This window comes from Filicampus tigris, chromosome 1 (genome assembly GCF_054856515.1).
Source record: "Filicampus tigris isolate MCC_2025a chromosome 1, RoL_Ftig_1.0, whole genome shotgun sequence".
In the NCBI taxonomy this organism is placed as follows: domain Eukaryota; kingdom Metazoa; phylum Chordata; class Actinopteri; order Syngnathiformes; family Syngnathidae; genus Filicampus; species Filicampus tigris.
The window spans coordinates 34412134-34439842 of NC_141217.1; the positions used below are offsets into that span (position 1 = coordinate 34412134).

Below are 27709 nucleotides of genomic sequence, written 5' to 3' on the forward strand. Positions count from 1 at the left end.
CAGTGTCTTCTTGGTATGTCAGATGGGGTGAAAGGTCAGGTACAAGAGAGAGAGCCTGTCGACGATCAATCAGCTTACAGCTCATTAGCGGGATCGCACAGCAGTAGGTTGATTTCTTTTTTTTTTTTTTTTAAAGCTAGACAAAATCCTTTTTGTTTTTGTTTGTCTTCCAACGAGATCATTTTCAGGTCAACTTTTAACTTGTCGTCGTGTTGATCTGCTGTGCAATCTTTCCAAATAAATGTTCGTATTTTGGTGAATTTCACCCTTTGGTGCTGCTCTCAAACACGACGTCTGATGTCTGCTAAATCACTTCAGACTTTTTTTTTTTTCCCCCCCAGTCTGGCCCTCTTTGGTCCTGGTCCTAACTGGATCCCGCATGGTACTCATGCCATCGTAGCCTTGGCTAATCTGCCCAATGGGAAGGGAAGATTAACGGATTTGTATCCCAGACTCCAAAAATAATCTTTGTCCTTAAGATACTGATCCTGATCAGCTACGTCCATTCGACTTCAAAGTAAAACAAGCGTCGTGGGGGTGACGTTGAGTATTTTGTGCCGTGATCTTTAGACAAGTGTACTGCAGGGCTTGAGTTTGTCCCCTGGTGTCTAATAAGCTGATTATCCAATAAAAGATGTCCGCTCTTGTTGACAAAGGGATGGTGGAGGTGTTGGGGAAGCTGGAATCACATTCATGTTCCCTCTCTGAGTTTAACGTGATGCTAATTTGACAGGAAGGGAATAGTGGGAAACCAGAACGGCTTTAAAGCAGAAGTCAACCCAAACGTAATTTTTTCAAGAATATGTTCCCAGCAGGCCCACTAGTTGAAACACGGCATTCTGATTAATTTTGCGTTTGCGGAATATAAATTAAGCAGCAAAATGGACTCGTTTTAGCCATCTCTGGGGGCGGCCATTTTGTCTTTTGTCGACTGAAAATGACATCACAACTGCTCACAACGTCCAATCACGGCTGACCTGTTTTATGAATCCGAGCCATGATTGTTATGATTTTCTAATTGTAAAGATGGAATTTTAATGACCGCTTCAAATTCATCTACATTTTTTGAAAATTATATAGACAAAGTTGAGGTCAGCATGTTGGCTTGGCCCTCAGCAAGCGTTCCAGTTTCTCATGCGGCCCCTTTGAAAAATGAGGGATCGATCCCACAACCTCTGGGTTGGGAAACGACTACCCTACCACTGAGCCATGCCGCCCCAGCATTTATTTATCAATAAAGTGGATATAAAAAGTCTATACACTCTTGTTCTTTTGTAATATAAAAGAAAATTAGACCAAAATAAATTATTCCAAAACATTCACCATTTAATATGACTTATAACGTATACAACTAAATTGTCTTTTGAAATCCTTTGAGGAAAAAAGGGATGAGGAAAACGGTGCATGTAATACTGAAGTATTATGGTTGCAAATGTGTGCACACCCTCTTAATTGGCATGTGGCTGTTTAGATTTAACCAATTAAATTCAAACTCATGTTACATACACACTTGTCACCACTTAGTGCCTCCGATTAACCCTAAATACACATGAGATCTTGTTCTAGTAGGCTTTTCCTGACATTAGTTTTTGCTTCCTGTCACAATCCTGAAGGTTTTTTTACTAACACAGACTGCTCTTTAAAACTGTCCATAATTCCCTCCGCCTTGTCTACGACCCCATGTCCAGTTGAAGAAATACAGCTCCAAATCATGAATCCGAATTTTATATGGCCTGATGAAACCAAGGTTAAACTTTTTGGCCATAATTCTAAAAGGTATTGTTTGTCGTAAACACAACACAGATAGTCGCCAAAAGAACACCAAACCTACAGCGACGCATGTTGGTGGCAGCAGCATGCTTTGGAGCAGCTTTTGTTCAACTGGGGTCTTAGTCAAGTTCGATGAAATTATGAACAGTACAATAACACAAACACCAGTAGGTGTTCACACAAAATTCTCCAGATTTCTGCTAGAAAAAAAGCCTACTAGAACACCTGAAATTGAAATAGGATTGATTAGAGGCACTTTGAATGGAGGTAGGAGGTGAGTCCTAAATCTCATTTAATACAAGTTTGAATGTGACTGAATGTCCATCCATCCCACTTATCCTCACAAGGTCGTGGGGCGTACTGGAGCCTATCCCAGCTGTCTTCGGGGGACACCCTGAATTGGTTGCCAGCCAATCGCAGGGCACACAGAAACAAACAAACAACTGCACTCACAATCACTCATAGGGGCAATTTAGAGTGTCCAATCAACTTACCATGCATGTTTTTGGAATGTGGTGGGTACCCGGAGAAAACCCACTCAGGCACGGGGAGAACATGCAAACGCCACACAGGGAGGCCGGAGCCGGGATCGAACCCACGACCTCTGAACTGTGAGGCGGACGTGCAAACCAGTCGACCACCGTGCCGCTGTGACTGAATGTGAATGTGTTAATTCTGAACACAGCTGCATCCCAGTTATAAAAGGGTGTGCACACTAGTGCAACCTGAGTTAACTTTTATTACCCCTCTTTTCAATTCAGTTGTGCAGGCCATAGGCCACATTAATGCTGGAAACTTTTTTTTTTTTTTTAAATGATTTATCTCGATCTCTTTTTTATATCACAAAAGTTGGCATTTGATCAGGGGTGTGTAGACTTTTTACATCACCTGCAGTGCAAAAAATAATGGCCATCGTTAATATTAGTTGACATTGACAATTTATTAATATTTTGAGTACAACTGTAATTAAAGTAAAGACAAGACGGCCTCGGGAGGCATTTGACTACTGGGTTATTTGACACGAGAAACAAATTGAGGAAGCCGGGTCAAGTAAATAACGTCTGCCCGCTAACGCTCATCCACCCCAACAGCTTAACAAATAGGATTAGAGCTTCCATCTGCTCACCTGAGACGAGGCCACCCGGCGAGCTTCGTCCCTCCACCGCGTCACCAAACGGCGTCTGGACAAGTGTGAGGGACGTTACACATGAGCTGAGGACGTGAGCTGCGGCGTTGGATTTCGACATGGCGGGAAAGCATCGCGGGTTGTGGCTGTGGACGTTAGGGCTGCTGCTTCTGTCCGGCTGCGTTGTCATGGACACAGGTCAGTTTCTCGCGGTGGAAGGCTTGTCACTCCCCTGTTGTAGTCACACCGTGCCTCCTCACCATCCTCAGGTGACGAGACAGAGGATTCGTCTGAGGACCTGCAGCTCCTGTTAAGGCAACATGGATCCATGACTCGCAGGAAAAGGAACCTTCTGTTTCCCAGCGGAGTGAAACTTTGTAGTCAGGAGACATTAGACCAAGCTATCTCCAACCACCTCAACTACTTTCACCTCAGAGGTTTGTCAGATTGCGCCAGTGCCCATTTTGTACCTGCATTTGTGCTTCAAATGCACAATGCTCTTGTCTTAACACGCTTGCCAGCTTAAAATCTACATCTGGCATCATTAAAGGCAAACTAATGGTTGAGAGGTCAGATGTCACACAAAGCCACAAAGAGTCTAATACGTGGGTCACAGAATTTTGATTTCCGTACGCTACGCTAACCTTTGTGAAACTGAGAGCTACTTCTTGGGTGCGGATTAATGCACCAGTTTCATATAGACTTCTGAAATAACCAATTTGTGATTTAATCATAATAATTAAACCTATTCATCTCTGTGAAGACACTCATCGTGTTCATTTTTTTCACAATAATTACCAACAATGATTTAACAAGGTACAATCAGATCAATATCGACGTGTAGCAATTTATCTGAAAAAGTTGCTACAGTGTTTACATTTTCAAATGATAACCCTCCAAAATTTCTACAAAATAACAATTCCCGGTCGCTGGCAAGGAGCTATTTTTAGAACAGGCCTGCGGGCTACTCATGTGGTACCGTGTGGCTGACCTGGCCCTCGTGGGCACCATGTTGGCGAGCCCTCGTCTAGCGCTTCTGTTGTGTTCCAGTGTGCCAGGAGACGGTCTGGGAGGCCTTCAAGATATTTTGGGACCAGCTGCCAGAACGTGACCAGTACCGGGACTGGGTGGGCCGTTGCATGGATGGCTCCATCAGCATCAAGGAGATTGGCAGGTTCTTCAGTCAATCGGAGGAACACCTCAGCCTCATTAGGAGCGTGAGTATCTATTATGCACTGTAAAAAAAAAAAAAAAGGGGAGTGATTTTTCCTTGTAAAAACCTAGGAAAGCTTTTTTAACTCTGAAATTTTAAGTACATTTTGCAAGAAGACTAAATTTGACTAGTTTATTAAATTGAAAAAAGTTAGTCAAGGGAAGACAGTTTTTTTCACATAGCATATTTCATACACAAGTTAACTCAATGTGATTAAGGATCGAAACCCGCATCCTCCCAGTTGGCAGATGGCCACTCGACACCTGAGCCATGCTGCGCCTACTGTGTGTTAGTATATTTCTGGTGTCTCCAAAAGGAGACCAAAATGTTCTCTGGAGGTATGAGGATTCCACCTGACACCAGCAATATACTAATAGGCATTTGTAGAGGCATAGCGCAGGTGGCTTTCTCCCAACCTGGAGGTTGTGGGTTTGATCCTAATCCACGTTGAGTTGCCTCGTGTATGAAATGTGCTGTCGAAATAAAACTGCCTGACCTTGCATCAACCCCGGAGTGGCCCTTTCTAAAAAAAAATTTAATAACTATTCAAATGTACCCCAAAACTCTTGTAAAATTTACTTCAGAATTGCTGGGTGAAAAAAAGTCCTATTTTTTTTCCGAGTAAATGTCACGCCCCATTTTTACATTGAGGTTTGATCCAAATAATGTTGCAGCATTACAAGTTTAACGAGCTTCTTTCAATGTTTCTTTCAGAGAGTTGGCTTGTCTGCGCCTATAAGCAGGTCAGTCTCACCTTGCTCGCAACAAAATTTCACATTATCGCTGAGCGATGGGCATATTTTGACACTTGGGAGGGTGTTGACAGTAATTACAATGCGCCACTGTTTATTATCGTCAATTATTATTTCTCCCTCAAAATAACTCAACCCGCAGCTTTTATTGCCTAAATGGCTGGCAACAAAAGTGAGTACACCCCTAGGCGAAAATGTCAAAATTGGGCCCAAAAGTGTCAATATTTTTATTCAGCCATTCTTTTCCAGCACTGACTACTTTACAGTTTAGCAAAGTGTCACATCTTCACTGTTGTTCCATGAAAACATATAATATACATATAGGAGAGTACCGTACTTTTTTTTGTGAGATACTAATATATATTTTAGCTTATAACATGCAGCGATGATACTACACATGCTAGAATGCATTATTGGCCACCTGCTGCTCTGTGGCTCGAATTAGTGCTCATGTAACAAGACATATTTGGTGGGGCAGAATGCAAATTTGAGGTATCATGTTTGTTGGTTCTTTTTGTGAAGAACGCAAGATTGTGGTTGTGCTCAGGTGACAACCAATCATGGTTCAGGTGTTTTCTGGTTTTGGTCATGTTACGTCCACAAGCTGGGCCGTGAGCAATTGTGATGTAATCGAAAGCAAGTGGCCAAATGTCAGGGATGCGAGATGGACAAAAAAAAAATGCTTTTGCTGCTTAATTCATATTCCATCAATGCAATATTAATCACAATATATTGTTTAAACAAGTGGGGCCACATAGAACATATTATTGTAAAGAACATTTTTGACTTGACTTACTCTTTCAAAATAATTTCAGCTAAAGACTTGATTGATTGATTGATTGATTGATTGATTTATTGAACATATAAACAACATGAAAAACACGAAGGAAACAATAAACCAAAACAAAAAATCAAAATAAAGGGTCAGTACTCATCTTAATTCAGTAAAGTTTATATGTTCAAGGGGAGTAGGAAGAAGTAAAAAAATTGTCGAGTCCTACCCCTTGTTCACTATAAAATATTGGAAATCATGCTCTAATAATACTAAGGTGGATTATTCATATATGCATACACAAATATACCTGAGCATAACCCATATAAAAACTAAACTAAAAACGCTTACTTTACATATATACAAAGTAAACGCTATAAATAGAAACAAAAAAACAAAAGTATAAATATAAACAGACATGCCCCTATTATACACTTGTATAGATAATCATATTCATAAACCTTGATTTCTATATTTTTGTAATACTATATTTTTAAACTTCTTTTTAAATACTGAGAATGATTCACAACTTTTCAGTTGTATTTTATAATTATTCCATAAATGAGTACATTTATTATTATTATTATAAGACTTATTAACTATTGGCTCCCTGCTTAATATTCTATTTGGGCGGTCAGCACCCCAAAAGTTTAGATCCTACGTTTAGATACGAACCTCACACACACGTCACAAACGTTGATGTCTCGTTGACAAAACGTGTGTTGTTTGTTCCTCACCTGCTGCAGTGTTCCCATCAGCTCGGGCCCACCTCTATGCAGGTAGGCCTCCATGTATCAATCACTAACAGACGGCAGGCTGTACCTTTTCTTGGTTTTAATTTTTCAAGAGAAGATCTCAGATACAAGCTGTGATGCTATGACAGGACTAGCTGCGAACCACAGGAAACTACTTTCGATATTAAACCGATTTACTTTAGTGTCACGCTGATATGTTTAATAACCTGTAATACGGAAGGTGAATTTTGCCGCCAAAATGTGCAATGCCGTAGATATCCACTGCAAAAAATGTCTGGCTGCTATTTCATTCTAAATCAATTCCCGCTGCATTTGGTTGCTTCGCATGCACATTTATGTGACGCTCCTATTGTGCTTGGTCGCTTGGCATACGTTGATGTGTAAAAAGATTACATGTAACAAAAACTTTTGGTGTTCTCCTATTTTACATTGTGTTTGTGTCCTGTAGTTCTGAAACTTTGTCGGGCATTCCAGTTGGAGAACTTCTGACCAGCGCCCGGCCAGGTAAAATGTTACCTAACACTTGAACCATCACGTTTGATGTAGACGTTAGTGAATTCAAGCAGCACTCCTTCCATATGAGTACATTTATTATTATTATTATTAATATTATTATTATTATTATTTATTATTATTATTATTATTACTAGTAGTAATAGTAGTAGTAGTAGTAGTAGTAGTAGTAGTAGGAAATGTGAGCATCTACTAGAACCATTGCTAATGTGCTCATGATTGTTAATAATCAAACAATGGTTGTTGATAGTATTAACATTGTCCACAATGATAATAATCATACTATAGATTATACATCTATTTATAGAAGCCTTTCTGGGCAGTGAAGGACACCATGTGAAGTATAAATGATTAAAGAAACAATAATCCATCCATTATACAAGCCGCTCATCCTCACGAGGGCCGCGGGCGTGCTGGAGCCTAGCCCAGCTCTCTACGGGCAGTAGGCGGGGTACAGCCTGAATTGGTTGCCAGCCAATGGCAGGGCACACGTAGACAAACAACCAGTCACACTCACAATCACACCTAGGGTCAATTTAGAGTGTTCAATTGACCTACCATGCATGTTTTGGCAATGTGGGAGGAAACCGGAGTACCCGGAGAAAACCCACGCAGGCACGGGGAGAACATGCAAACTAAACATAGGAAGGCCGGAATCTAACCCTGAGCCCCTGTACTGTGAGGCGGACGTGCTAACCAGTCGTCCACCGTGCCACCCGAATATATTAATATGAAATGACATTCAAAAATCAATAAACAAATGAATCAAACTTGGAAAAGATATAGGCAATAAACAAAACAGATGAGGCCAATTGGAAGGGTGTTCCAAAAACAAAATTGTGAATGGTTGTCTGTCTTCATGTGCAATTATGTGTTCATGTGCCAACCAGTCCAGTGTGTACTCCATTTCTTGGCCAAATTAAGCTGGGATAGGCTCCGGCTCACCCGTGACCCTGAACAGGATAAGCAGTAGAAAATCGATGGATTGATGGTCGGGTGAGTTAGTCGGAGTAAGCTTTTTTTGTCTGAACTAATATGTTTTGAGTGTTATGATACATATGAGAAAAAAAAGTATTGCGAAGGTCAGATGGTAAGTGGTGGCAGTGGAACTGCTGCTGGACCAGGGTGACCTAGCGAATGCAGAGTTCTGCAAGAGCTGCAATTTTTGCCGGGAATTATGAGGGATCTCGAGTATTCGAGGATTCTAGTCGTCAGTGTGATGGATGGGGATGGCAACCAATTGGGGGTGTCCCCCGCCTACTGCCCGAAGACAGCTGGGATGGGCTCCAGCACGCCCCGCGACCCTTGTGAGGATAAGCGGTATCGATAATGGATGGATGGGATTATTAATATGCGTCTGAAATGAAAAGTTGTCGTTGAGAAGTGTTTCCCACCCTTCATTGAGCCAAGACATTTTACACACATTTTACATTAGAATAAATCTCAGGGCACACCACCAACAAAATGAACAAGAAGAAGTGGCAGAGCATTTCATTGTTTTGCCCGCAGATAGATAAACAAAGATAAATCAAATTAGTTTGATCTTCATTGTGCCAATTTTTAACAAAGGTTTTCTCAAGGCGCTTTACATGTGGAGTGGGTCTACAACCGCACTCATCGACCATTAAAGAAAAAAACCAACCAAACCTCAATGGCAAAACTCCCTTTAGGGTGGAAATGTCGAAGAAAACCGAGAATCGGTATGCCACATCTGTCCGCCTACCGGTTGGGTTGAGATGTTGATAAAGAGGAGAGGGAAGTGAGAGGAAAAAACGGATAAAGAAAATGGTGCATGTAAAAATAATTGCTTTGCTAGGGTGGTGCGGGGACAGTTTAATAACAACTGCTCGCAGTGTTACTAGTGCTAAAATAATAAGATAATGGTGTTTCTGTTATTGGCTGCACCCCCGGAGGACGGAGAATAGAAAATAGAAAAGAACGATTGCATGACGTACATTTAGGCATAGAGTATGAATGCAAACAGCTGTAGATGGAGAGACGGGCTGCGTGTATCGTAAGATCCCCCCCCCCCTCGGCAGTCTAGGCCTATGGCAGCTTACGTCAGGGTTGACCCAGGACAAACCTGAGTCAGCCCTGAGAAGAAAGAGGAATAGTTTAGTCTGCATTTAAAATGATGAGAGAGCATCTGCCTCCTAGACAAACGATAGATGGGTCAACAGAAGAGGAGCCTGATAATCGAAGGTTCTGCCACCTGTCCGTTTTTCACAGATTTGGGGAATCGGTGTCAACGTGAATTTCGGGAGCGTAGCACCCTAGTGCAGCGGTTCTCAAACTGGGCCCCTGTTGGTCTGCAAGCTCTAGCTCGGGGTTCACAAGATAATTTGTAATGATTCATTGTTCTATCATTTAATGTGACATATGGGGACCGGCGCACAAATAAAACAGACATACTAAACCAATTACTTCTCCCGACCTTAGCTTTGGGCTTATTAAAAGCTCTGATATGATTGTGACGTGCACGTACAGTAAATCTGACAACCCTGCATGTGCGCAGCATTTCTTGCGTGCAACATGGACAAATATTTCATTTAAAAAAATGACTGGATCTTAATTGGCTTTCTATTTGCCATTCCACCTGGCAGTTTTACCTGAACCAAAGGTGCACCAAAACAATTTGATGCTGCACTTGAACCATTTGGGGTATCGGCATAGTTTTGGTCTCTTTTTTAACATAACTCTTTGAATTGTTCTCCTCAACTGTCAGAATGTTTTTAAGTGCTACTGGCTCTGAATTGGGGAAGTTTGAATACATAAAAGAAGGCCGACCCACGGACGGCCCACGGCCTTCTCGAGAACCATTGCGCTTGTAGGTTCATAAGGCACCAGTTTAGTGATTTACGATGAAGTGAATTTGAAGTTAAATTCTAAATTTTACAGGGTGTCGGTGTAGTGAGGGAAGCCCTGTGGAAATAACACTTCTTCTCCTTGTTTAAGTCAGTAAATGCCACAACATTTAGAACCAGCTGGAGAGTCTTTAGCGACTTGATGGAGCAGTTTGCCAAGAGAGAGTTACAATAATCCAGGCTAGAGGTTACAAGCAAGCACAAGTTTTTCAGCATCAGGTAGAAACAAGATTTTGAAAAATGTTTCACATGTGAAAAAGATGTTGTCCTTTAACACTTGTATGTGGAAGCTGAATCACAAATTCTGATCAAAGGGTCTGCTAGAGGGGGAAGATCAAAACGATCTAGAGCAGATACAGTATTGGAGACTTCGCCTCTAAGCCCCTGGGTGCCAAAGAGTTTAGGTAACATTATTATTATTTAGTCCCTCCAGAGAAGTTGCGATCGCAACTATTAACGCAAAATCAAGAAAATCCCACGAATCGCACTTTCCCGTAATTGTACTGCAACAGCTACGTTTTAAAAATGAACATTTCACGTAGGTTTGTGGGTTATTTTGCCTGAAATGTCTCCGCGGGCACCCTACTGGAAATAGTATCGGTAGCTGAATTCACGAAGAAGAAAATCCCTACGTTGAATCCTATTTCCGACGATGGAAAACGCTGACGGCAGAGAGATGTGGAGCAGAGAAAATGCGAAGCATTTGCCAACTAAAAACACGGCATAGGACCGTGCAAACCAATATCCGGACCTCCTGCACGAAAGCAGGGGTAAACTATTTTGTTCTAAATGCAGTGTAATAATAGATTATAAAAGAAAGTCATCCATCGGCAAGCTCTTCACGACTGTGTCGTTCAATTACACGTGAAAAGTTTTGAAAGAAACATGCACTCTCTACAAATACTCACGGAGGCGACGGAAGCAAGGTCATTCTGGAGCACAGAACGAATTAAGGTGAGAAACTTTAACTTAGTTACGTAAAAAAATGTATGTGAATAACATGTGTTAAGCCGAGAGTTGGGCAATACACTGATGTAAATCAATCATTAAACCTGTCTTTAAATGTATTAGTTGAAGTTTAATCATCGGACAAATTTGAAAAATGTGCAAAATTCTAAACTGAAAAAGTATCACTATCACTTGTGTACAAAATGTTACTTGTGTATTATTATGACACTAAAAATGATTGTAAATGTACTTTGACATGTTTTCACATGCTCCAGTCCTAACAAAATTCACAAATTAATTTGAAAATTTGATATATTGCCCTCGTGTAGGTATTTTACAGTGCAGGCTGATGATGTGATATTACATTTTATCAAGACACGAAGTTAGGGAAAAAAGTCCAAGAGTGCTGAAAGTTTTCACTTTCTTTTCAGATCTGTGAAGCTATCAACATCCCACTGTCTGTTTGTGACCACCCAGCTATGAGACGATCCCCGAGAGAGAAAGTCATCAATGGAGGAGCCATTCTGGGTTATCAATCTGCTTAAAAAAAAAAAAGCTGCGGTCTACCTGAAAGAAGAAAAAGAAGGAGCACTGAGGAGCCACATGGAGAAAAAGACTCTTGCTGTCATGTTTGATTCAACTCCAGATGCTGAGATGAGATGTGTGCTAAATATCCTTTTTCAATAAACAATATACACATTTGCAAATATCTGTTGCTTTTTCAAACATCTTTTGCAAAAATCCACTTAAAATTTGTAGGAAAAATGTGCTTAATTGAAAACAAATTAGGTTTTGAGAAAAAAAGATGGCAACTTTTATGGCGAGTTTTAGGGGATTTGCCTGCAAAATCAGACATTTTAGACATAATTTCAGTTTTGTCATCCAATTCATTGTTTCTTCAAGGCAAGCCTTAAATTCTGATGACTGATTGGTTTTTTTCATGTTTTATTGATAAATAAAATTGCATTTCATCTCCATAAAGGTCTTTTCGCACTGCACTTAGTAATGTGCAGTGTACCGTAGACCAAGCTATTCATTGTGAATGTGCTGTGAGGGAAAACTGCATCTCAATGCAACACACACGGTGAAAGCTTGCTGCAATGCGCCTCGAGTTATAAAATATTCAACTCGAAAGCAGCATTGTGGTGATATCAGAAGGCGCATCCAATAGAAGAGGGGCTAGCTAGTGATTTCAGAGTGCTAACAGTAACCGACCAACCGTTCAGTACCGATATTAACAAACTGTAAGCGATCTGACAAGTAGGATTTAAACCAATTAAAGACAGTTCCTTTCACGCCAAGATTAGTAACTTTCACTAGTGCTTTCTCAGTACTATAAACATTTGAATTCCTGACTGAAAGTCCTCAAATAGATGATTGTTTCATAGAAAATCCTACAATTATTTTGCAGTTGTTTTTTTTCTTGAGAAGCTGGGAAAGAAAAGGGTGCATGTGGGCCTAATGGGCTAAAACATCTCAAGACAGATTATTAACCTGAGAGGAGGGGGATATTGAGCTATCAATTGTGAAATGTTTCCTGTTTGCTAGGCTTGGTTAAAATAAGGAACATTTCTGTTTTGTCACTGTTTGGTTAAGTTGGAGTGAGGCACTCAATAAGGGAGAAAAGTGGAAGACGTATGGTGGAGATATATTGCTGGGTGCCATCCACACAATAGTAAACATTTAAGTTAAATGTAAAAGAAAATCATTCCAAAGATGTTTGTCAACTGGAAGTCACAGAAAGGAGTCAAATCTCACAATGTCTTCATTTGCAGTGGTAATGCACAGTGACCCAACATTAAAACTTGATTACCAAAGCTGACAAAGGGAGGTTGCTGAAAGTCACAAAATGAAAGTACACCCATAATGAGATGTAGGGACCGTGTTGTGTAAAAATGTGCACGCAGGTTTGACATCGGTCAGCTATCGTCAGTCCGCTTACACCCTACAAGCAAGAGCAAGCAGTGGGTGCCAGAACACATGCACCCTGTGCCCAGAATAGCTCATTAAGCCTATTTACAGGCCACAGCCTGGTCAATGGCGAACCAGTAGCTGAAGTGTTCCCGAGCTTAGTGCTGGACGAGTACCAGGGTCATCACAACCACAGGGCTTTGATGACCTGTGAAGTCTGGGTTTGGTAAAAATTAGTCTAGGGGCAGTCTGGAGTTCAGACGCTCAGAACATCGTTGTCAGATACAAACTACAGTATGACATCACTGTTATATTTGTGCATGAAGAACCAATCAGGTTTACCGTACGTGGCTTTATTCCATATGATTAATCCATTTAAAGAATGTATTTCATCTATTTTTTTCTTGGAATGTTGCTGTTGAAGAAACCCCTGGTCAAGAGGCCCAAACTTGGACACAATCACCCTCTGCACATGAAGAAGTCCTTGAGGGAGAATTAACAAAGACTCCTGTGGAGTTGACCTATGACACTGTTGTTGCTGCCGCGCCAGACGACTCGGTAGGCTGTGGTTCCAACATCGCCAGTCACTCCGACAAGAACACTAAGGTTCCTCCTGATGCTATTGTAAAGCTAATCTCTAAGCCGACTGCCCAGGTCCCACAAGAGGATAGTCGTGCAGGGGTCACCGCTTTAACCAGGGAAGGATTTCCAGATACATTTCAACCAGACATGGTGACTGGAGGAACGACATTGGAAAAAGAGAAAATGAATTCTATGGAAGATCCAATTGAAGTTGGCGACGATGCCACAAATAAGGAAGAGCCCATGGCTACAAAAGAGTGTGTCAAATTAGTTGATGAGGCACGAGAGGAAGGACCTATTGAAGCCTCAGAAGAACCAGATGAAAATCCAGTTGAAGCACCCAGTATGCCTGCAGAGGCAGAGATTGTCACAGAAACTGTGGGAGAAGAACAACTCTCAGATGATATGAAGCTCGGAGAGGAAACTGACCCTTCAGGAGTAAACTCAATGGGAATGGAAATTGGACCCGAAGCACCTGACACACATAGTACCCATCTAACATTTACGGCAAAGACACCTAAAGCTGGGGGGGAAATTTTGGAGGGAAAGGGTGACGTGACACACTTACCCGAAGAATCCACATCAAAAAGTTCTGAACCTGAAGCTCCGATAAAAGTAATCCAAGCCAACACTGGCGAGTCACATGCTGAGCCTGATGATGATGCAAGTCCAGTTATTTATCTGGAGAGTTCGGAGAAATTACTGCCAGGGACTGAATCGGAGGTGCTGGAAGTTATAGAAGAACTTCAGGAAGACTCTGAGGTGGGACGTCCATCAGAAATGACCACACAGAGTTCTACACTTGAAGTTGATAATGCAGGAAAAATAGAAATACATCATGAAGTTGCGGGAGAGCTTGCGGGTAAAGATCTTGGCCCTGTGGTGTCCTCTGAGGGTGATGACCCCCCAGAAAGTATCCAGGCACGTCCCGCAGAGGTTTCCCCTGACACAGTCCAGCTCATCTTTACTGATGCAGCAGCAGAAGAACGAATACATACAGAGGCACCGTTCCATGAAACAGTTGTTGAAGCCACTGTAGAGAGTGATGCCAAGGTTAAGGCCACACCGAGCAGCTACGTGCCAGCCACCACAACATATATTGTGGAATACAACAATGGCAACTTCCCAGATTCCACAGAGAGCCCATTGAAGGCTGATGACAACTTGCTAAATTTCCCCTTTGAGGAGCAGGAAAACTCGGTGAGTCATACACATCGGTAATGCCATTTTTTTTCAACTTCATTAAAGGTTTTCCATGTTATTACACATTCAGCTTCATAATGAAATCGACAACAACGTCCTGAGGCCTCTGAAGGACCAGATGGTGGAGCTGAGCATCACACTGAGAGAAGAATCCTACAACGGTGCTCTGAGAGACCCGAGTAGTGTCCAATACCAGCAACTAGTTCGACACTTTACACGCAGGGTACGCTCATGCGCGACCAAGTTGAGCTTTGAGTTAAATTTTTTTGAACGGTCTTAACATGTTCAATGGGACACCGTTTTTTTCTTCAATAAGTTCTTTATAAACAAGTAATCAGCACAATCTTTGCTTACTGTGTTTTGCGCCCAGGTCAGAGACGCCTTCGAGAAACTGCCAGGCTTCCAGAATGTCTTTGTCATCGAATTCAGGTACAGATCTGTTATCCTGAAGTCATTGCCATCAGACTTGTGTTGAGAACTTTTTTCCCCAATTTTTCTGTGTTCTTTTCTCTGTTGTCAGACCTCAAAAGGACCTGGAACGGTAAGGCTACATCCTTTAAGAGTTATAACTTCTGCATGTGCAAGAAGCACAGAGATAAGAGAGTGGGCAATCAATATGTCTCTGGTTCGTTTTTGTCTTTTTAGGGGTCTGGTGGTTCATGTCCACTATGCCATCACTTTGGCGGTGAATAGTGACGGCATCTCCAATGCCACGATGGATTTCATCACGCTGCAGAACAACCTGGTAGAGAAGAACTACCCTGCTGCTGCCGAGGAGCCGACCGTCGTTTACACCATCACAGACTTTCGCAACTACATTACGGAAGCTCTTCGCAAAGACAACTTCCTGACCAACAGCAGTCTGGGGACCCACTCCGACCCACTGCTGCTAGAGAATGGTGAGTGCTTACAGAATTTGATTTGATCTTTTCAGAATGAGAGGAGTTGCCACTCATGTTAATCAACTTCAGACTTACAAGGTGTTGAAATGTATCATCTGTGTCCTACAGCTGAGAATTTGTTACCTCCAGGGAGCCCGACAAGTCGACCAGCCGACATCTACGAGAATATGGTGACTTGCCACCAAAGTCACAAAAATCCATCTTCGTTCCTGCTGATTAATATGTGATAATCATCTGAACAGGATAACGTCCTTGCTGCAGAGAGACCACCCGATGCACCAAGTCAAGAGATGGAGAACAGTGATGTTTTTCTGAAGAAGGATGACTTCCTTTTTGACTCATTTAACTTGTGGAAAGACATAAACACTGAAGCGGTGAGCGAAAATGACGTCCTCGCGGTTGATGAAAGTACAACATTTCCACCGACCCCGGAGAGGATACCAACTCTACTGCCAAACACACAAGACTGTGAGTTAAAGTAAAGGATCCAAACACGTTTACTGACTTATTTATGCTATTCTCCAATGGTATATTTTTTTTTTTCATCATTTCCAACCAATATCAAAACTAGTTCTGTTCTATCCATTGTTACACATGCGTTTTAATGTTGCCTCCATGCGTTTCTGTGATTGACAGCTGATGAAAATATTGCAAAAGAGGGGTATCTAGTGAGCAACGCTGGAAACAAGCCCTTCCAAGGGAACCATGAAGCTTCCAATGCTCTACCTCCTCAGAAAGGCCTTGAGGTCACAGTGGACTTTGGATCAGGCTCTGGTTTCTCAGGAGATGGGCAGGAAGGAGTTCTTCAATCTTGGGACCTGGAATCAAGCTTTTATGGTGAAAGCCATCTGGAGGTCCTACCGCCCCCGGATCTGGAAGAGACAGATGAGGATGATGCAATCCAAGACGTGGTTGAAGCTATTGGTCAGCCACTAACCAGCAAACAGGATGGCGTAATGGGTTTCAAGTCGACTCCTTCTACACTTTTACACACACTTCCTACATTTGAGGACTCTATGCCAGGTGGAGACATGGAGAACCCGTTCTTAGATCAGGTTTTATTTACACCACACATCAGCACGCACCCACGGCTCTCAACCACTGATCCACCAGTATTTTCACCCAAAGGCACCTTGACAGTAGAGTTGTCGATGCAAACAGTGGAAGCATCTGGCCTCTATGAAGAGTCTCAGGTGACGCAGGATCAACACAATTTGGTGGCATTTACGGGGGCACCTCATCTGCAGACCTGGTCTCATGTGCAGCCAGGTTTTGCACCAGAAGTGGCAGTGACAAGTGAAACCACCAAAATTTCTGTTGTGCAGCAAGACACTGATGCTGCAGCAGTGATTGTGACTCAAAAACCTGACGAGATGACACAAGGGCCAATAGTTGAAGAATCTCTGACAATTACAGTAGAAGAATCACACTTGGAGGCTGTACCTCCTCAGGCGCCTCGTGAGGAAATCTTACCTGAAGAACCCAGTTTGCCACTTCCAGAAACCCACCATGATGAGCCTGAAGTGTTAGAGGAGCAACTTATCCTGTTTTCTCAACCAACGCCAACGGTCCTTACCCTCGAAGAAGACCTGGCCGTAGATGAAGTCTTAGTTGTCACAACATCTCCTGCTACTGCTCCTGTTATCACTTTATCTCCTGTTAGTTCGGACTCCCACCCCATTGCCCTCTCTCCTGAGAAGGATTCACCATTCACTAGAGTGTCAGATTCAGGGCCCGAAGATGACGACTCACTTAATCCTGAGCACTCCAATCACGAAGATCATGGTCTATTCAGCACAGTGTCTTCAGGAGTCAACAGAAAAAAACCAGATGAAGATTTGGGAACAAACTTGGAAGTCCTTAAAACGGAAACTTTGATGCTTCCGGAAAACACTAACAGCACAGAAGCAACGGAAATCCCAACTATCAAGCACAACCCCTCCGGTGTGACAGGCATCGATGTCAGCCTTGACATGTTCCACTATGGTAATATGGTAACAGAAGGTGACAGCAGCGGCTATTCCAGTGGGGCGCAGGGCTCCGAGCTGGATGCTGTTGCATTGCCGACCAGGCCAATCCAAGCTCTGACAGTGTTCTTCAGACTCCGGGTGACCAACATGGCATTCTCTATGGACCTTTTCAACAAGAGTTCACCTGAATACAAAGCACTGGAGCAACGGTTTCTACAACTGGTGAGAACTGATCCAATATGGAGGAAAAACCTGACACTAGAATAACATTTTATGTTCCACTTTGTGTTTATTTCAGCTAGTTCCATACTTGCAGTCCAACCTGAACAACTTCCAGAACTTAGAGATCCTCAACTTCAGAAATGGCAGTATTGTGGTCAATAGTCGCATGAGATTTGGCAAACCAGTTTCTAGAGGTGTCGCCAATGTTGTTTTCCTCATCCTTGAGGACTTTGCCAACACTGCCTACCAGACTATGAACCTGGCCATTGATAAGTACTCTTTGGATGTTGAATCAGGTAAGACAAAGTGCGTCTTGCTGACTTGTTTGAATCTGCACACAATTTTGTATCTATGGATATAAGTTATAATGCTTAAATAAGTCATTATTGTATGTTTGTGTAATATAAATTAAGCAGCAAAATGCACTCGTTTTTAGCCATCTCCGGGGGCGGCCATTTTGTCTTCTGTCGACTGAAAATGACATCACAACTGCTCACAATGACCAATCACGGCTGACCTGTTTCCTGAAGCTGAGCCGTGATTGGTCGTTGTGAGCAGTTGTGATGTCATTTTCAGTCGTCAGAAAACAAAATGGCCGCCCCCACAGATAGCTAAAAATGAGTGGATTAACACTTATTCCACAAACGCAATATTTATCAGAATGCCCTGCTTCAACTAGTGGGCTTGCATAGATCATATTCTTGAAAAAAATATGTTTGCGTTGACTTCCACTTTAGATCCCAAAGCTGAAATGCACTATAAGCTTGATCATTCATGTTTTGCTTATTCCCATACTACCGTTACTTCCACTTGGAAAACGATTTAACATTAATACTGAGCAGGACTCCAGTCTGCATTGGGTCACTGCGTGCAAAGACTCTTGACACGCAATCGCTGCAGTCAGGTCGCATACAGCCGAGTTAATCTGTCTGGGCGGAACGTGAGCGGAACAGAGTCACACTGGTCAGCGGCCATCTTTGTGACCTCTATCTGCACAGTTCACTCCGTTACTGCCATCTTCAAATCATCGTCCGATCCGTTAAAAAGATATTTAAGGATATACTTTGTTACATTGCACTTATATAAATGTTGTATAAATGTACTTTACTGGAGTATTTAGTTTTTATGATCTCTTTTCATTCTTACTTCTGCCTAGTTTTGAAAAACTCCTTACTCTGTTGAAATAGTCTTGTTACTGTTTTGACCTCTGTAGATCTGCATAAAAAAGAAGTTAGGACACTTAAATTAGATGATTAGTAGATCATTCAGATCTTGGGAGACTTAAAATGTGGGAAACCTAGCAGCTACATTGAGGTACATGAACCAGGGAGCATTAACGACAATTGCAACAGATTCGGAGAAGCAAGAACTTCCCCATCATATCCTTATTTACAATTATTATTTGATATTGTCAGCTCCAGGAATGATTCGGAGCAAATGTTTTGTCTTGCAATAGTCTAAAAACACCAACTTTAGTGTTCAAAAATGTTCCCACTTAGTGATGTGTTGTCATTAGCTAAATTAGCATTTTTGTTAATCAGCTTAAAATGATAGCAAAGCTATAGGAACATGATATGTTCGCATAGCCTGAGATTGTCTTCTTCTCAGTATGAGCATTATGCAAGTTAATAAAAGGGTGCGGAGATGTTTTACTTCTCCAAGTTATCAAAAAAAATTGACAGGAAAAAAATCTTTTTGGACTTTGGTACACTTCAAAGTCTTTTTTTTTTTTACTCTACCTTAAATTAAAGGAGTTAACTCCGTAGGTCACGTCAACTATACCCATTTTTTTTTCTATACACATATCTGTACTGTACATGTTGCGAGTACTTTTGCCACATGTGTTGTCAAGTCGAAATGAAGATTCTGCTGGAAACAGAACTGTTTTAACACAATACAAGGAATTTAATGAGGAAGATATATATATGTTGAAATATACTGTACAGTATGTACTTTTTTTAAGAAGGAGTGACAGGAGCTCAACATGATAGTTAGAAGTTGTTAATGAGAATGAGAATCATTTCATTATCCTGTCTAGGTGACAACGCGGACCCCTGTAAGTTCCAGGCATGTAACTCCTTCTCACAATGTATGGTCAATCGGTGGTCCGGCGAGGCCGAGTGTGTTTGCGACGCTGGATATCTGAGTGTGGACGGCCTTCCTTGTCAGAGCATCTGCGATGTGCAGGAAGACTTCTGCCTCAATGATGGCAAATGTGACATCATTGCTGGCAAGGGCGCCATCTGCAGGTCAGACTACTTTTATGCAAAAGCCAATTAGAGATTATTTACAGATAGTGTTTCTTTTTGGAACAAAAGTTGCCTATGAACATATTCAGCAGCAAAAGTGGAGGAAACATGACCTCTGTTACAACACAGTAAATTAATTTTCGTCTGTTCGATGATGATTTATTTTCATATTACCGCACCTTATCTGGAACAATTATTATACATATATATATATATATATATATATATATATATATATATATATATATATATATATATATATATTTTTTTTTTTTATTTTATTTTTTTTCAAATGTTAGAGTAGAAAAGGGTCTCTGAAAATGTCTGTCAATGAATGAGTTAAAAACAGTAAAACACCCGGTAGTCCACATGTAGGCGTTAAATGTAGTATCAAAAATATGAAATGATCTTTTTAGAATCCTAACTGTATGTTGCACATGCATGTTTAATCTGGAGAGGGCATGTGAGACATACTGTATATGACTCACTCCCTTCTTTATTACTTATTCAAGCATTTACTGTATCAAGACCAAAACAACACTCAATAATAAACATACTGTTAGATTAATTCCGTCAAAACTGACCATTATTACCGTTATAATATAAAGACTGGATATTACAGCTGAACGATTTTGAAAAATAATCTAATTGGGATTTTTTTCCCCCCTCAATATTGTGATTGTGATTTAATAAATTAATATGTGATTCTTTTTTTAATGTCCTCTTCCCATGTATAAAAAATACAGGTAAGAAATTATTCTACATTACAAAAAACAAAAACAAAAAATCAGATCCTTGTTTTGGCCTTATAGGTTAGGCTCATGCTAAAATAGAGGCAAATGAACCATGAATTAACATGAAAGACATTTTTTAATCTACTTCAATTAAAATGGTTAACTTCGTACATTTTCAAAATTATTTTTTAAAAACGTTTTTCTTGCACTGTCCTTTCTTTTAGTCATTTTAGTAAGATACCTTTTATTTCTGTACTTTAAAAAAAGCCTTTAGTTCGTTGGTTTTTAAATGTTGTACTTTTGATAACGCAAAGCACTATGCGTTACTTTGTGTGTGAAATGCGGTATATACTGTAAATAAAGCTGCCTTGCCTTGCCTTGCTTGCCTAAACACTTTGACTTGCAGTCTTTTAAGCGTTCACCACAACAACTTGACAAAATTCTACCAAATAATTGTGGCGTAAACATAAGTCAGCAAGTCAATATTGCAAACAAATTTGTGGTTTCATCACTTCAACTTTTCAGATTTCATAAAACAGTAAACACTTCTTAAGCACTGAACTTACTCTGGTTGTCCACCGAGTAGTATCATTCTCAGCTGTTATACAAGCGTAATGCTCAGTTAAGTAGAAAACAATGTGAATTACTAATCTAAAGGTATGTGATGGACGGTTGCTGCAAATATTTTGTTGAACAACTGCAGGTGTCGTGTAGGAGAGAACTGGTGGTACCGCGGCGAACACTGTGAAGAGTACGTCTCCGAGCCACTGGTGGTCGGCATTGCCATTGCCTCAGTGGCGGGTTTCCTTGCGGTGGCGGCAGGAATCATCTTCTTTCTGGCCAGGACCCTGCGTGAGCAGTATGACACCGAGGACATGGAGGATCCGCTGAGGTTAGTAAGCAGAGATGGGAAGTAAGGAAGTACAAATACTTCGTTACTGTACTTGAGTATTTTTTTCCCAGTACTTTGTAATTCAAGGGGGATTTATTTTTTAGAATACTTTTGATTTTTATCCATTACATTTTATCACCATTATCTGTAGTTTTTACTCGTTACATTTTCAAAACAGCGTCGTTACTTTTGTTTTACATGATGCATGCCGATTAAAAAATAAATGAGACCTATGTTCGTGGCTCTGACAATCATATGAAGGGTTACACCCGGTGCCGGACTTCATCTCAAGCTATGACATCACCCGAGAACATGCTATGCTAGCCGCTAGAGAAGATAATTTAATTGGAAGGTGAGATGAAGTAAAACAATCAGCGACATGGAGTGTGTCGATGTTGAAACTGTCAACAATATGGGCTCGACTCAAAAGGAGCCAGCGCCAGCGAATCAGCAGCTGGCTTATACCAAGCCATGGCCTTATCTGAGAAAACATATCAACGTAAAGCTAAATGATTACCCTTTCATTAGCTTGGCCCGGGTTAATGACGTTAGTTTTATACTGTTTGAATGAAACAGCAGTTCATTAATAAAAACCTGATGGTGTGTTATGTGACGACCTTTCAAATTTAATAGCCTGACATTTTTACTTTTACTCACAAAGTACATTTCAGAGCCTGTACTTTTTTACTTTAACTTAAAACGGAAGTCAACCCAAAACACATTTTTTTCAAGAATATGTTCCCAGCAGGCCCACTAGTTGAAACACGGCATTCTGATTAATTTAGCGTTTGCGGAATATAAGTTAAGCAGCAAAATGCACTCGTTTTTAGCTATCTCTTGGGGCGGCCATTTTGTCTTCTGTCGACTGAAAAAGACATCACAACTGCTCACAACGACCAATCACGGCTGACCTGTTTTCTGAATCTGAGCCGTGATTGGTCGTTGTGATGTCATTTTCAGTCGACAGAAGACAAAATGGCCGCCCCCGGAGAATAGTTTGTGCTCAGGCCCGGATTTCACACTAAGTAAATTTGTGCATTAAGAGATCATCATTTCAGTCAGTGTTGCTTTGAGATACGAGTGCTTTCGCGTGAGGACATATTGATGAACCGTCTTGCCGGTGGCCCTCCTGCAATGCGTTTGGCCACCATCTCATGGCGAATGTAGCCCTTAGCGGTGAGTTAAGCCTAGTCAAGTCAGCCGCCGCAACGGTTGTTCAGAGGCTAACATGCAACGCGCCGCGAGAATCAATTTAAAAATAAAAGCGAAACAAGTAATACAACATGGATATCAATGCCTGACTTAGGTATTATTTTGAAGTTGGCCCACTGAAGCAATTGTGGTGGCTGACTTGACTTCAAATTGAGGCTGGCCTGACGTATTCTAGTGCACAAAAGCACAGTGACAGATTTGAACTGGAGTGCAATATTCTTTATATATTATCTATAAATATTATTTCCAGTCACCATGCGCACCGGCGAATTGCTTACGTGCACGTCGATATATCTTTTTTATACTGCCTCCAGGATGGCGCACACAGTCGAAGGTGCAACACAATGTCCATTGAATTGTAGCAAAAAAATGTCAAAAATTAATTCCTTACTTTAATTATCTTATTACTGGATGTTTTTATAAAACACAATATTGTAAAGTGGTATTTTTGTTAGTAGAAAATAGTGAAAAATTCATCTAATGTTGACATCTTTGTTTGGTGTTGTGCCATGAGATTTTTCTAATGTAAAATATGTTACTAACACTGGTTTACACTTTAGTAGGTTTTATGATGCCAGTTAAAGCAATTAGTGAAAGTCCAAACTTTGTGCGAGTGACTAATATTCTGCGTTGCAGACGAGGTGACAGCGTGCCAACTCTGGAACGTGCCACTAAATTTAACCCCATGTTTGAGAGTGACCCAGTCACCACCCAGTATTATCGACGCTATGACGATGACCGTCCCCAGTACAGCAGCCCCGCCGCCACGTCCAATGAGCTCAGTAGCGAGGAGGTCCGACACATCTACCAGAACATGGCGCTCACCAAAGAGGTGCGACACCTTTGTGGTTTGATCTTCATGTGGTTGTGATGCTTTGCATTTCGTGTGCCTCATATCATGTTCTCTTTGACTGACACGGTCACCTCAGATGACTTGTAGGCTGGATTTGCACTGCAGGTCCAAGAGCCTGATTGCAATTTAATGCCTGTATCCAATTTACATCTATACTTCAAGTGACACATATGCGGTGAGATTGTTTTTATGCTAACGGAACATAAGAAACAATCTATAGACGCAGACCCCCAAATTGCAAGTAAATTCATTCCATTCATTTTTCTCAATCTGATTGCTGTAGTTAACACCTTTTTCTCATTCTGATTCCTCTAGTAGTTGACAGTGGTACACCAGTACTTACTGCAGCTCAAAATGTCACATCATTATGGAATAACAGCAGAGACATTTAAAGTTAAATATTCCCAAAAATCAATGTAAGTCTATACATCATTTTTTGTTCTTTATTGTTAAATATTGTCATAGAATATCATCATGTTTTGCAGGAGCTGTATTTCGCAATTTAAAAGAGATGTTGTTCTCAAAAGCGGTCTATCCTCAATTGGTCTGTGAAGCAAGTGCAGATTGGAAAATATTTTTTTGTAGAATATCGTCAAATTATCGTTATTGAGTTTTTTGAAAAAATATAGAGATATTTTTTTTCACTTTTAGTGAATCATTTTGCAAAGTGGTGTGCCATGATTTTTTTTCTCATGCAAAAGATGTGCCTTGGCTCAAAAAAGGTTGAGAAACACTGCTGTACTGGATTTTAATCCATATTTGAAGAACTCTGAACTGATCCAATTCCATACATTTTGTTTCCCTTTACGCCATATTCCAAATGTGCCACTTGGGGAGCAAAAATCTGAATTGTGCCACTTGAACCTTGCAGTAAAAATCCAGCCATCGTGTTGATACATTTAGTGGACTTGTATCACTGACTATTGACCTCCGGCAGGAGATCCAGGAGCGTCTAAGGATCATCGAGCTGTGTGCCAGGGATCAACATTTTGCAGACTTTGTGCGACAGACACAAGTGTGAGTGATTCCACAACAGTATGAAATGCTGCTAATGAAATGTCAGTATTAGAAAATAGACAATACTGACAGGTGTGACGTCACAGGAAGTCCCGTCTTAACCACGCCCCTTTTACGACACCATATCCGCTTTAGGCCACGCCCCCTGACAATATCATTCTGTAGTCCCAAATTAACCAGGAAGTGACGTCATTTTGCGGACTACAAAATGACACGGTCGAGGGGCGCGGCCTAAAGCGGGTATGGCGTCATAAAAGGGGCATGGTTAAGGCGGGACTTCCGGTGTGATGTCACACCTGTCAAAAGTTTGACGAAAGTAGTATTTCCCATTCTCTAGTATTCACTAACTCAAGCATGAAATACTAATTCCAAATGAACTTTGGTTTTGAATGTTCATCTAAAACTTTTATGCCATTGTCCACATTGTCATTGTTGTGACATTTTGCTCTTTTTTTTTCAAATGTAGCCAAGCTAAACGTCATTGTTTTTTTTGTTTTTTTTCACTAATCAGATACCTGGAACGACGGGGCAGCTCCACCACCTAATGAGTTGCAAGCTTAAGAGGTACTCAGTCACGCTGTTCATCTTTTTAACTTTATATTCAAGCTACTTCCATTTTTTTCACATTACTTTACACAACTGTATTTTTTCTAAATCTACAATATCACTGTGTTCCCTAATATTATTTTTGTACTTTTCAGGGTGGCCCCAGTTCTCCTTGTACCGGTCGCCACTGAACCTGATTCATTTTATTTTTGCATTCTAGAATGTTCAAATCTCTCACTGAAGTAGAGTGACGTTCTACTTAGGTTAATAGCATCTTTCTACACAGACAGCTGCCTTTGCCTGCGACTGTGAAAGTGGTGACTTGGGCGGTCGTAGCTCCTGATTGGACAGGGAGGTGTTGAGAGTTTTTTTTTTTTTTTTTTTTGCAAGGCAACTTTTGACCTTTGACCCTTTTCACGGTCGTGTCTGGTCCTTTGGTTGTCATTATCTGCTCGTATCCGTTTTTCTGAAAAACGTATTCCATCATGATCTCCGTCTGCTTCTCGCTTCACTTCAAGGGCCTGATTCACTAAAATCACAAATAGCGAGCACTAATTTCCATGTTCACTGACTAAAAAATTGAGCTGTGTTGGCAACAGGCATAAAAGCTGTGGAGACATTAATTTTAAAATTGCTATATTTTAAAAGAGGGTTTTTGCACTTTATGTAACTATGACGGTTTTCACCATGGAAAATTTGAGAGAGCACCGCAAGCCCAAAATTAAATTTGAAGTGATCGTAATGGGAGCGTTAGTGGAAGAGAATCAAACATGACTTAATCGCAGAAACGATCACTCCAATAATTTTGGTGAAGCTCGCAAGTGAATAAAAGCCTTTTTTTTTTTTTTTTTTTTTTTCTCGGATAAAGTCGCCCCGAGTGCATGGCGATTGGATGCATCTCGCCATCCTGCGTAGCATTTGGACAGTACACCAGGAAAACAACTCTTTCATAGAGGCCAGCACCAATTGCTACACAGTGCTGGAACGATCCACAGATAAGGAAATGCAGACAGAATTGAATACAGTTTTGTAATTGGTGACATGGCAGGACTCCTTCTTGTGCCTGGCTCCTTCAATCATCCGGAAGCTCCAAGACTGTATTGCTGTATAAACGATAAAGCCCGATAGTTTTTGTTTCTGGCATTTCAAAAATGTTTACACGAGCGCAAAAAGATCCGTTCTCCCCGTCACCTCTCATTTCGCCTGCGCCTCCGTATCGTGGTTAATTAAGCGCGACGGTGCCGGTTGCGCTTGCCTTTCAAAGACCTCAAGTCAGACATCACAATTGGTCTAACGTTTTGAGAAATCACATTGTCTTTGCTCAATAAATTTGCATCTACTCTTTCTGGAGTGTGCAAAATGAACAACTGGAGCAATTTTGCATGTTTGGCAGACGCAATCCTGTGTGCGCCCGGTTAGCAGATCGGTGCAAATCTTTAGTAAATCAGGCCCCAAATATTTTTTTGCTGCTGTCATGTCTGTGTTGCTTCCACTGTCAAGGATTTCTCTGAGCACTGCTTGCACAGGAAATGTAGTGATATTGTCCTCTTTCCAGGAACCTTTCCTTCCGTTTTCTTGGGTTTGTTCTTTGGGCCGGTGTTACGCCTCCTCAGTGCCTTGGTTGCTCTGTTAGCTCGCGGACGTGACGCAGCCCGGGGCCCGAGAAACAAACAACTTAAGCGTTTCAACCTGGATCAGTTAACTCGTTCCTCTTGTCTCGATCTGTTCAGCCGCCTGCAAAGTGCAACCATGCACCCTGCATGTTTACAGCAGTCGTAGATTAAAAGTAGTCTGACAATACATTTGCATTTTTTTTTTAAAAAAACGATAACCCGGTGTCGCGCTTACTAATAACATGCAACATTGCAAACGTGTCTATTTTATATATTTCTATACTTTCATGGTAATTTAGCAAAAAAGCTTAAGATACTGACCCACGTTTCTCAAGATGGCAAATTATGCTGCTTATTTTTTTTTGGGGGGGGGGGGTCTGTGTCACATTAGAATCTTTTTAGCGTGTTAAAAGTTTCTGAAATTCTGTTCCTACTTAGTCTGAAGTCGAGCTTTGAAATGGCCACATCAAACCTTGTCGCATCATTTTTCTGGTGCAAGGGTTCGTCAAGGCAAACGTTGCACAGCTCCATTTTGATTTTGTCTCCCTCTATTGACTTTTTGTCACTTTGTGGGTCTGTATGTCTAGATGTCTGTGTGTTGGACAAGAAGCAAACAAGCTGCTTTTGCCGAAGTTTGTCTCGTGTTTTGTATCGTGTTTTCTATTGGTAAATCACAGACCAACATGACTGAAAATAAAATGAGAATATTTTTTACTCCGTCTCCTCATTGACATTTTTACATGCACACAAAGTGAAAATGTGCCTGATGAACATTCCTGGAATGACCCAATGAAGATTTGGTATAATGAATCATGTTTATATATGTGTATGTATGTATGTATATATATATATATATATATATATATATATATATATATATATTTTTATTTTTTTTTTTTTTTTTGCTTAATTGCTAAATTTGAGCAATGGTTTGCAACTTGTTTCAACTTTCTGTATTTACCTGATGAAGATACCTTTTGTATTTGGACAATGATTGACTTCTCTAGAATATTCGATATTCTTCTAACCGTCTGTTGATGTTTGAGGGGTATTTTTTTTTTAATTCAACAAAATATGCATTCTGACATCA

General features: G+C 41.0%; 1 protein-coding gene across 2 annotated transcripts; it reads left to right on the top strand.

Annotated features, from left to right (window-relative positions):
* On the top strand, positions 1 to 27333 carry LOC147153750 (interphotoreceptor matrix proteoglycan 2-like). 2 transcript variants are annotated; one of them, XM_086035761.1, is made up of 23 exons: positions 1 to 103; positions 2862 to 3094; positions 3166 to 3333; positions 3947 to 4113; positions 4824 to 4852; positions 6380 to 6412; positions 6837 to 6892; positions 13049 to 13182; positions 13279 to 14406; positions 14480 to 14632; positions 14780 to 14838; positions 14930 to 14950; positions 15055 to 15308; positions 15420 to 15481; positions 15554 to 15779; positions 15948 to 17503; positions 17580 to 17799; positions 19542 to 19752; positions 21190 to 21378; positions 23227 to 23422; positions 24381 to 24460; positions 24972 to 25024; positions 25162 to 27333. In XM_086035761.1, the coding sequence occupies exons 2-22, from the start codon at positions 3016 to 3018 to the stop codon at positions 25003 to 25005; spliced, it is 5055 nt and encodes a 1684-aa protein (XP_085891887.1). In that variant the 5' UTR covers positions 1 to 103; positions 2862 to 3015; the 3' UTR covers positions 25006 to 25024; positions 25162 to 27333. The 2 variants fall into 2 exon arrangements, with proteins under 2 accessions (XP_085891887.1, XP_085891877.1); XM_086035751.1 differs by lacking the exon at positions 6380 to 6412 and having other exon boundaries at positions 13049 to 14406.
* Positions 27334 to 27709: the final 376 nt, after the last annotated feature.

Coding starts and splice junctions, on each gene's coding strand:
- LOC147153750 (XM_086035751.1), top strand. CDS start 3,016: ATGGCGGGAAAGCATCGCGGGTTGTGGCTGTGGACGTTAGGGCTGCTG. Junction 4,853..6,836: donor TTGTCTGCGCCTATAAGCAG/GTCAGTCTCACC, acceptor TGTGTCCTGTAG/TTCTGAAACTTTGTCGGGCA. Junction 14,633..14,779: donor TTCGACACTTTACACGCAGG/GTACGCTCATGC, acceptor TTTTGCGCCCAG/GTCAGAGACGCCTTCGAGAA.